This window comes from Octopus bimaculoides, chromosome 3, assembly GCF_001194135.2.
Source record: "Octopus bimaculoides isolate UCB-OBI-ISO-001 chromosome 3, ASM119413v2, whole genome shotgun sequence".
NCBI lineage: Eukaryota > Metazoa > Mollusca > Cephalopoda > Octopoda > Octopodidae > Octopus > Octopus bimaculoides.
The window spans coordinates 120,489,888-120,502,027 of NC_068983.1; the positions used below are offsets into that span (position 1 = coordinate 120,489,888).

Genomic DNA, 12,140 nt, shown 5'->3' on the forward strand with positions numbered 1-12,140 from the left:
CACACACACACACACACACACACACACACACACACACACACACACGACTGTATCCAAGAACATGCTAATCGACTGATTAGCAATCATTCATATATTAAACTACTCACACAAATTGCTTTTGTTTTCACTTGACAAACTACAACTAATCACAGGTACACATGCAGTTTCTTCTCTCAGCCGACACTTACATACTATTTCTTCACTCATTGAACATACATCAGCTGCTGGCTCACACACACCATTTCTTCTTTGTCTCTTTTACTTATTTTCTAACTTCTACTGCTGTTCCTCTGAACTATTTTGGTGTGTGCATCTTTCAGTCAGTACCATTTCATTTCTTACTAACATTATCACTGTATCTGTTCAAGTTTTGCCAAGGTCAACTTTGCCTTTCATCCTTTTGGGGTTGATTAAATAAGTACTAGTTGAGCAATGGAGTTGATGTAATTAGCTAATCCACTTTCTCCAAATTTTAGACCTTGTGCCTATAGTAGTGATTATTACCATTATATCTGACCTATCAAAACCCTGATTAAACACTTTTTCAAGCCTTCCTTCCTGCAATTGCAACCTAGGCATGAGCAACCTTTTTTTGAAAAGTGAGCTACATGAAACATGGCTTAACTTTGGATGAGCTGCACTACTACTAGAATTCAAGTTAAATTTTTTGTTAGATGTTGCCATCCAGTAAGTTCTATAGGCCTCAGGTTACCCATGACTGCTGATACTTCCCTTGCCAGCATCTTTTCTCTTAAGATTAACCCATAACTATTCAAGCTGAACATCAACCGCATAAATTTTTACTAGTCTGTCTTTATGGGTACTACTGCTCCATCCCCTACTAATGTCCCACTCATGTTTTTCTTGTATACATTCTAATACATAAATTCATGTGGAATATTGACCTCATCAATTTGAGAAGGCTAACAAAGGTCAGTGGGGCTGACCTATACACCTTTGGTTAAAAATATTTAAAAGAAAAAAAAAGAACTGACAAAATTCAGTATTGTGATTTGATTGTGTTTTGGAAATTAGTCTTTGGCTATAAAATATTTTCTAATTGCTGTTATGAAGTTGACATTATAATGTATTGTATTAAAACCAACATATTTTCTTGATACAGAAAAGAAAAAAAAATATTTATCTACTTTTTTCTAAAAATAGCTTGTCTGTTGGATTGTGTCACTGTCTTCAAGATTAAACACTCCTCAAGCTGGTCTGTCTCAAAATAATCAAATAAAATTAGCGAAATAAACTACACACATTCACACACAGTATTTTTATTGAAATTATATGTCTCATGATGTTAGTTTCAGGCTACTGCAATCATATAATTTAAAATAGTATATTAAACATTTCGACTATCAGCTTTTGCTCATTTACATAGCCCTCTCCAGTATAGGCTGTTACAAGCTCTCTCTCTCTCTCGTTTGCTGATTTGGTTTCCTGTCTGTAGATAGGAGTGTGGTGAAAGATAAAGCTGGGATGGGAAGGTGTCAAAGAAATAAGGGCCAGATGTTTAGTAGATATTTTATAAATTTACATTAATACCAAATACAACACTAATTCCCTACAAATTAGGTGCAAGGACACGACTTTCGGGTGAGGTTATATTCAAATTGATCCACTGTACTTATTTGAACTCTAAATGTAATGACTATTTTTTATATTCTGTTAGTTCTGCTGTATAATGCATCATTATGTAACTTTTTAATATGCTCTAAGGGAGGTAATTGCTTCAGTTCTCAATTATATATATTTTTTTTTTTCCGGATACATAAATACTCAGGAAAAAGAAAAATCTTCTGGAAATAAATAAAATTACCCTGGATGTCTAAAATATAAACTTAAATATTTCTCGTATTACTGGAAAAAAAAACCCCTCTAAGATTAAGAAATAGAAAATCTCGAAAAAATGTTTACTAAATTTATGAAATTTTCATCTGAAAAGCATCAATAATAATTATTACTCATTTGTGCTAGTTGTTAGTATAAAATTAATGGTAGAAATATGTATAGCTATAACTGTATCCAATATTAAAATTGTAATGGAGGATACTTCTATTTAATACACTTAATGATTTAATTATTGTTCTATTTTTGATAAAACTAATTCTGACTTGAGATTTTTTCTATCTTACATCAGGCTGTGTCAGCTACGACGGCAAAGTGTTAACTGTGGGTGGCGAAGATGACAAGAGTTGGATGGCGGGCCTTTGCTGGTTACAAGAGGACAGTAATGGTCAAGAAGTATGGATGGAAGGTCAAGAGTTACCAACAGTTATGAGTACCTTTGGCTGTGTTGTGGCAAACCTTATAAATCAGCTTAATTTCACTTAAATGCAGAGAATCAAAGAAGCCTCTAATCACTCCTCATTAACAGATTAAATCATCAAATCATCGTTATTTTGTACTTTCTGTATTCATAAAACACGGTTGTTGGTACCTGGTGTTTGTTTCTTAGTTTATTTGTAAACAATCTTTCATAAAGAACAAAACACCACGATGCCATATTTTTTATTCTCCATGAACTAAGAAATTGTCTTAGTGTTTTTAAGCTGCCAAGAGATCTGAGTAAATACCTAAATAAATTTCTTCAAACTTTGCTGAGTCAGTAGGTTTCATGTGATTTGACTGGTTTTGTTGCAACAGAGCGCTTTATAAAATGTGTATTTATTTGTACATACGTGTGTATGCATGGATGTATTTGCTGTTGTTTGGACTAAAGAAGTTGAGTTTTAGGAGGACATGTTGTTTAGTGTTGATACTGGAAACACTTGTAAAAAAAAAAAAAAAAATCTAAATTCAACCCCTTTTTCTTTTTTTACTGAATGAGCTGAAGAATGTGAAGGTGCATCATATTGTGCACAGGGCTCAGTTTATGACAGAATTTAGTTTTATTGCTTTTGATGTTGGATTCAAATGTTCCTTGGGCCAACATTGCATTATTTCTCACTCAAGCTGATAAAATTGGCTTCTACCATGTGCTGGGGTTTCTTTTAATTAACCATGCCTATGTATAATTGACCCTGTAGTTAAGTAACAATTCACTATTTAATATATACATAAGAAACAGCCAAATTGTATGAGTGAGAGTAAAGTAGCCTTACTTTATTCTGAAATTTATGGGGTTAATATTGCATTCCTGTACACCGAGTCAGTATAGAAGCCCCGATCATTTTATTTCTCAACACAGTGTAAGGTTGTAAGGTTTTAGCATTCATGTAGACTTTGCTGATATTTTGTTGATTTAAAAATAGGGTGTGAATGGTGCAACTGTTTTCAATGTTTCAGGGTTAGTTAACTAAATTTTATTTCAATTGAAAGAAATTTAATCGATGATATTCTATATTCAGTCAAATCATTGTGCATATTAATAAATCAATAACTTTGTTATAGACTGAAGAATGTCCTTTGTAGGGGTGTTATCTTTTTTATTGTTTTTCTAAGCTATTATTTTTCCAAATTTGGACTTTTCCTAAGATTGTCACTGCTAGCAGGACCAGTTTTAAACCATTTAGACAAATTTGTTCAAATTGGGCTCTGCACCAAGAGAGAACCCAGTGCACATGCTCAAGTGGCAGTCACTATGATGAATTTTTAATATATCATTGTGGCTAATGATGGAGCTTCAAGCTCCTAATGTTCAGCTCTTGTAAAGTACCCCACTGACAGTTCTCTAATTGAGCCCTACACTTCCTAGTGCCGACTCTGTTACTAGAGTATATGCTTTGTATATTAGGTGCTAATTCTGTATCTAAATACTTATCAGTGAAGTTGTAGAATCTGCTGTCAACCAGGCTTTCTGATACAATTGACGTTAACTACTCTATACTGAGGTATAACTCAATATGGCAATAAGTTTCTATGTAGTCCTTTAAAGCTGCTCCAACTAGTTAGTAAATTTCAATCAGTATAAAGCCCTCGATATACTTGACAATTCTGTTAATTTTAGCCCCTGTCTTTTTTTTTTTTTTTTTTTTTTTTTGTTAGATGGTTTCACTTCATTTATTTCAGTTAACATTGATAACAGTTATGACTTAACTGCATCTCTTTTTGTCTGAAGTGTCTCTGATATGATTGAAAGATTTGAATGGAAATCATTATAAATAATTATAAACATGTTTTTCTCACTTTTCACTTGTGTAGGGTTCAAATATAACCAGTATCAACTTTCACCTATCATCCTTGAAGGGTTAATAAAATAAAACACCTGCCAAAAACCGGGGTTGATTTGACTAACATTATTCCTTGCTCAGAAAAGAAAAAAATCTGGCTTTGTGTCTGCTAAACAATTTCTTCCTCTGTTACCCATAAGGATGGGTTCTGTGAAGTTACAACCATTGATCTGCTTTTTTTACATGGTTTTTACCTGTAACTTCAGGATTCTTAACCATTACATTTCATATTAATGTTTGAAGTGTATCTAGATAAGCTCTTGGTTAAAGTAACTTTTCATGGATTATATCAGGAACTAATCATATAGATTTCTTGGAACTGTTCATCTATCCATATGGACAATGGCCATATCATCACTCATAAGTTTGTGGACTCATTGTTACTGAATAGCTGACAAGTTCAGTATGGGTATAAAGCCTTGTTGCACATTGGACAGGTGTGGTTTGAACTCCTGTGCTAATGCACAGGTGGCTCTGGACTTCCATGGGTTTCTCTTCTTTTCAGCTTATCTGATCTTGGTTCTTTCCAACGTGCTGACATGTTTCGCAAGCTGCATCTATCTTACTTTGTCATCTTAAGAAAGTAACTAGGCTTTCAGATCTGAACTGAGCTTTAACAAATATCTCTCGTTGGTGCACTGTCCTCATATTTGGTGTTGGATAAGATCATTGACATTGTTAATTGCTGTAGCATTGTTGTTCTGTGCTCACTGTATCTCTTTTATTGTAATGAGCACTGTTTGATTGAACATGCACGTCTTCTACCTAAACATATCTATTACACCCACCTATTTGCTTCTTGTCTGTCACCTGTAATAAGTTTCTTTCTCTAAACTTCATGCCACATTGCACCTCATTTCTAAAACTGACCACTGCTGTGAAATTCTCTCCTTCAACATATTCCTTCAATACACTTATATAAGTTCCATATTATCTGCACCAACCTCAGAATGGACTCATATGGGAATTATCTTCACTCATATGTAAAAGGAGAAAAAAATGTTATTTATTAAAACCTAACCTTTCTATCAATCACTATATACTGACCATGTAGGAATACATTTTTTTAAAACCTAGAATTACTTTTGGGGTTAATGGGAAGTTGACAACCAGCAAGTTCTAAGATATCTTTTGTTTTAATTCAGCACCATTTGTATATAGACTCTACCTCTTCTTTCAGCTGTTTTTCTATTGAATTTATACTAAAGATATGTTAAATCTAATATCTGTTTTTGACTGGCTGCCACCTTCACATTGTTGCAGTGCAAATTATTGATCTTGCTCAGTGTTCTAGCCTCACCTAATTCTCACCTGTTCCAACCAAGTCACCCAAGTTGCTACTTGAAGTTTACAAAAATGTCAAGATTTTGTTGCCATTTCTAATCATTTTATCAGTTGTGATATTTTATCTATTGAAATGAATGACATGGTATTAAAATTGAAGGAATTTTTTTTTTCCATTTAAGATCTTTCTCATGAGCTATATAAGATGTTTTCTTTTTTTTTTATTTTTTATTTTGTGACTTATGCCAACTGTTGAGATGTTTCTTGTGATCTACATCTAATCTGTTATTTTTACATGTGATCTGTTGAGTATTATCATTCAGTATAGTTACCTGTAATTTGTCCAGTTTAATACAATTTCAGTTACTGCTATTTTTGCACAAATGTCTGTTTTTCTCTATCCCACATTCTTTATAAATAGACCAATTTCTCCTCCCCCCACCGTATCATTTTACATTTGTTTTTCCATACTGGCATGAAGTAGACAGATCTCACAATGTTACACCTTCCATTGCAGTCCTCCATCATCAGGCATGCACAACAGTTAGCTAGTTTCCTGTTATTTTTGGCATTTGTTTTATGTCTGGTGTCCTTATCAGCAACCATTTGACAACTTAGACTGGGTGGATTTTATCATGCTCTCTGTATTAGAGATCATCCTCAATAAGACCAAAGAGTTCCCTCTGTCCCTTGTGTTGTCTTTGTTCATTCCTGCTTTAAATATTTTGAAACAGCACAGCTTTTTAAGGTTTTGAAGTTTATTCAAAATTTTCAAAAAGCAATTTTCGTGAGTGAAAATTTGAGACTAGTTTAAACTAGTTTCATCATATACCTTTATGTACCATTGTTGATAACATGAATCTTAAAGAATGTAATTTTTTTTTTTTTTTTCTGTTAATATTTCCCAAATTTGATTTTGTTAAAATTTTAATGTTGGTAGTGTTACGATGATAAGCTTGCCCACCCCTCATCCTTTACCCGGTGAATGTTTGCAATACATGCTGTTATGCTTCATGGAGATGAGATAGAATTATCAAGCTTTCATGGAAGTTGAAGTATAGTGATCTTGATGTTGTGTGTGATATGAACACTACCAACTGAATTGTTAGGATAACAGGTTAAAATTTTGTTTTTCTTTCATTAGTACATCATTGTGCTGCTATATAAAGGCACCTAATACTTATTGGTCCAATCCATTTAGCTGTGAATAGGTGTTACGAAGAGGGACAATTTGGTCTTGTAAGCAACAGATGATACTATTACCTCATTCATGATATAAAATCCTTCCATGAGCCACTCAAAAGTTAATGGATAATCTAAGTGGTATTATTATCCAAGCTATGCAAAAGCATGAGACTTTGTGTTATGTATATGGTTAGTATGTTCAGTATGATAACTAGTAGTGTGTTCTAGATAATTGTTGAAGCAGAGATATAAAGTGTCAATGTAATGTATAGAGATTAACTACGAGCAGAGATATAAAGTGTCAATGTAATGTATAGAGATTAACTACGGTTAGTTGGTTTAAAGAGAATTTTTGATAGCTGTAACCATGGTGGCCCTATTGGAATGAAAATTAAGTATAGTTGAATACTTTTGCTGTAGATGGTTTGTACATCATGACTAATTTCTCCATTCTATTTATTATGGTGAATTTTAAGTTGTTTGTACTTAGAATTTTTTTTAGCCTGCCTTAGTCCAATTTGGTATTTGTTGGTTGATAGTGGAAGCCAGTTAAGTGTTTGTAGTTTGAGTAGAATTACACTTGCTTTTCTAGTTTAACTGTAGTTTTGTTTAATAAAGATGAAGTTTATTGGAAGTTTTATATACACCCTTCCCTTTAATATCTGATATATTTGGTTTAAAGTTGCAGGGTTACTGAGCTTTGCTTTAGATTTACATAATTTCTCCATGTCTAGTTAGATATTTTTTTTTTAAATTGATATTTAATACAACGATACTTATTTTCCCTTCTTTCACTTTCAATATTAGTTGATTCTTACTTCACTGAAAAATAATGGCTGTTTTTTCAAACCAGAAAGTCTTCATTTTCATATTTTATGTCATTTTGAGCTGGTTCTGGGCATTTGCTTTCATCTTTCGTTCATCCCTCCATTGACCTTGATGATTTCCTTTGTTACACTTGCCAGTCTTGTCCTGCCTTCTCTCTATTAAATGGACCAATATTAAGTCTTACACAAAGGAGACACTTTATTTTTCACTTATTTGTATATTCGAACCAGTTTTGTCATGTATCTACAAGATTGTGTCAACAATTTTGCTTATTTACTTTTGTATCATGTGTATATAATTATATATTTGTAAACATATTAAATTAACATATTTTATATCTGTGCTGGAATTTGATTTTTTTTTCTTTTGTAAATTTTAATAAAAGATGAGTAAGCATGATTTTAGTTTTTTTTTTTTTTTAAATTTATTTAAAGATGAATTTTCAAAAATTACTTTGTTTACAAATTAATATATCTTGGAAAGCAGTTTAATTTATTAAAAGGCAAACTTGCAAGCTTTACAAGTCTAGAATTTCTTTTAGTACATTTATTTAAATGAATAAAAAATAAATTTTATTTAGAAAATATTACCAGTGTCTTATTTTCTCATCTACTCCAATTGTATAAATGTAATTGCTTGTCAGATGACTTGTGTATTTTTAATGTATGCGTATGTTTGGTTGAAGCATGAGGGGGGACAGTATCCATGATGTTTTGCAGTATCTTTCAGATATTGAGAAAACTTGTAGCTTAACCCTTTAGCATTTAAACTTGCTATATCTGGCTGAAATATCCTACTTGTTCTATGTTCAAACTGGCCACATCCAACCTCTCACACCGACCTTACAATGTCATTCTAAAAAATTAAATTGCATCATTGAAGTCTAATAGCAACAAGATAATGTATGATTAATTGAAAACAATGTGAATAAAGAAGCATTACATTTGACAATCTGAATGCTAGTGGGTTAGGAAGGAATTCTAGAGGTTTGCATCCCTGGGAGAAGACAGTGAAATGTTTGATCTGGTTAATGGGGAAAGAGTATGCTACCAACCACTGCAGAAGACCAGACGTAATAGAAAAGGCATCTTTTTTGTTAATCTGCCAAATAGCATTTTTTGAAATTAAAAAAAAAAAAAAATTGTCATCTAGAATGTTAGTGTATGTTGCAATAACAACACTATTCCATACCTGCAAGGATTAGATCAAAGTAGATTTCAGCTGAAGCTGGTAAAGTAGGTGTTTGCACAAGTATATCTGTGGTTAAGAAATTTGCTTTGCAACACTAGTTTCAAGTTCAATCCCACTGTACGATATCTTGGTGTCTTTTGATCATCTTGGGGTTATAGTCAATGTCTTGTGTGTATTTGGTTGATGGAAATTGTATGGAAGCCCATATATACATATGTGTCTGTGCTTATCCCCATTGCTTGACAACTGGTGTGGGTTTGTTTGCATCCCTGCAACTAAGCAATTGGGAAAAAGAGACTGATAATATAAGTATCTGACTTACATATTAAGTTTTTTTTTCTTTTTTTTTCTTTGTTAAGCACTTCAAGGTGGTTCCCCAGTATGGTTGCTGTCCAATGATGGAAAACAGTCTAAAAGAAAAAAGAACATATAGCACATATCAGTATTACATTGTCACTGGCAACATACAAACATAATAGTACCTTAGTCTAATTATTTGTATATTTAAGTAGTGTTTGTATGTACAGCTTTCAGGTAAGCCTTATGAATGCTATTTAATTAAAGTGTTTGGTTCAAATCTCTTTTAACCAAACCTCTTTTAAGTAATTTGCTGTGTGGTTTCGTTTGGTGAGAAAAAGGAAAAAGAATTGAAATTGATCTTTTCTGGTGATGTCACAGTTTTCAATTTTTAAAGTTTTGTTCTAATTGTTAATAGCTTTTAAAGTTTGAAAATTTTGGGTAATTTTAGCCAATTGAAAGCCACAGATACATTGATGCCTGTTTCTAAACTAACAAGCCAAGTTGTTGTCTGCTTAAAACTGCTACATCCACTATGTGTAATTTCTTTACCTATTTCCTTTGAGGAGTACCTATATTCTGAACTTTCATTTTTTTCAGTCTTAACTACATATAATGTATTGATTATTTACATGAACTGAATTATTACTGAAGTATAACGTATTGTTTGTTTTTTTTTTATAATTTTTTTGAAAAGAAATTTCATTGAGGATATTTCCTTTTTAAATCGTTTACATGCTTGTTTGAATGTTTGTTTTGCTTTATTTATTTTATCAGACAGGAAAACTGATGATCTTTTCAGTTGCTGTTACATTTTTTGAAACTTTAGCATTAAGTGAAAATTTTCCAACTTGTTACATTGTTGTAATTTTTCTCACCAAGTCTAATTTTGTTATTCATTTGTTCCAGAAAAATTTTCGAAAATTGTTCACTAAAAATATGTTAACTACAGGTCACCCACTATTCGAGCTGACCCTAAACGCCAACCCTAACTTTAACTCTAAACCCTAATTCTATCTCTAAATCTCAACTCTAATCTCTAACTCAAACCTTAACTCTAACCCTAAACCCCAACCTTAAACCTTAAAACTCTAACCTTAGTGTATCTCAAACTTTTGTATTTGAATTTTTGCTACAAAAAATGCATTGTTTATATGAGCTGAACTACAGTTGTATAATGTAGTCTTTTTTTTTTTTGTAATTTTTCACAAAAAAAAGAAAGATTCATTGAGGATCTTTCCTTTTTATATTGCCAACTTTCAAATCCAGTTTTCTGACTGGGTAAAAATAATCAAACTTTAAACTCAAAATAAATGGAAGTGGAGAGACAAGTTAAAGAAGAGATTGCAAGTGTGCAATGAAATGATTAAAAAAGACTAAAAACTAAATACTATTTATAAATTAATAAAGGACTGAACCAGTGCGTATGTTTATTACCGGCATAATGCCTCTCCCAAGGTTTAATTGTATTTCTTTCAACACCCGTATCCACATCAAGAATCTTGCACACCAAATACACATACGAAACCTCTGTAACATTTTCCTAAAATTTTTCTAGAGCAAATGAATAACAAGATCAGATTCACACGAATTTGAAAATTTTCACTAAATTTTAAGATTTGAAAAAATTTGTGACAGCAACAGAAAAGATCCAATTACAGTAATACAAAGTTCTATTTCTATGATAGTATTGTTAGCCCCTTGCCCTACGAAAGAGACATAGATTTGATGAAGGTTTAGCCTACAATTGCTAATGTCAAAAAAGATCTCTAATAATGAATATTTATAGTTATGAGTGTTTATTATTAACGCATGAAATCGCTGATGTACTTATCTTGTTTTCACGTGTTTTTGATAAAGAATTGGGTTAGTACAGTTTTTTTTAATACTGGTTGTAAGGGACATAACATATCTTAAGGGAGGTAACTTCGTTCTTTAAACATGTTAGTTTTAATTCTCTCTGAATATTTAGAAATTCTTACAGACATAATGCAAAAACTTTCGATTATTTTCTCTTTCTTCGTATTTCCCACCCTATGGTTGACAAGCTGCATGAAATGACGTATTTCCTATTTCCGTGACAAGCATTTTGCCTCAACTTCTAGGAAGACAGTCGTCACAATTTCTATTTTCTTGTCTACATTGATCGCTTCCTTTGCCTTCAAATAGTCACGCATGTGTGTGCGTGTGTGCGCGCACGCGCGCGTATATGTGTCTGTATGTGTCTGGGTGTAATGATGCGAACGCTATTCGTAGATTTGTGCAAGATGGCGGTCTTTCGGGGCGGGGGGGTAATGAATATATTTAAAAAAAAATATACGCATTTTTCTTCAATATTTCCTTTTATGTCGTCTGAATACTACTAGAAGAAATATAGTACATTTTACTTCGTTAGTACTACAGTCTTGCAATCGACCGACTAACCAATCAATCAGTCAGTCAGTCAATCAACCAATCATTCAATCAATTAATCAATTTCTGTGTTTCCAATCAGCGGTTTTGAAAGCTACGTCTGATATATCTTTATCTTGTTCAGTCATTGGACTGCGACCATACTAGAGCATCGCCTTGAAGGGTTTAATCGAACAAATCGATTCTAGTACGTAAGTTGTTTCTTAGTCTGGTTCTTATTCTTTCGATCTGCAAAATTACAGGGCCGTAAAGAAATCGACACTGATTGTCAAGCAGTGTTGGGGTGGCCAAACTCAAAGTCATATATATATATGTATATGTATGTATATGTATATATGTATGTGTATATGTGTGTGTGTATATATGTATGTATATATATATGTATATGTATATGTATATATATGTATAGAGGGAGAATATACAAATAATAACAACAGACGAGGACAGGTGGTGTAAATAACAAAAGTATATATTAGTATGACGCTCGGGAATACGGAAAGTCTTTGACGTTTCGAGCTACGCTCTTCAACAGAAAGAATACGGAGACAAGGAGAAAAACACGGAGAAAAAAAATTGAATAGTGTTCAAAGTAATAGGTGCAGATTAGAGAAGACAGATTAGGAACATCCAGAGTACGAAGAGACGGTAGGTGAAGGAAAGTAAGGTAAAAAAGGATGAGAAAGGAGGTTTACAAAAGTGGAAAAGTTCAAAAGTTTTTTAGACGTCGTGGTATATTGAAGCGATTTCCAATCAGAAGATGGGTCC

General features: G+C 32.6%; 1 protein-coding gene across 2 annotated transcripts in view; it reads left to right on the plus strand.

Moving 5' to 3' along the window:
* Positions 1–7,874, plus strand: part of LOC106878125 (kelch-like protein diablo) — a 45,662-nt gene extending 37,788 nt beyond the window's left edge. For both annotated transcript variants that reach the window (XM_014927243.2, XM_014927242.2), the window contains one exon: positions 2,147–7,874. In XM_014927243.2, coding sequence (XP_014782729.1) covers positions 2,147–2,340 — 194 coding nt within the window. In that variant the 3' untranslated portion in view covers positions 2,341–7,874. The remainder of the gene's footprint in view (positions 1–2,146) is intronic.
* The last annotated feature ends 4,266 nt before the right edge of the window (positions 7,875–12,140 follow it).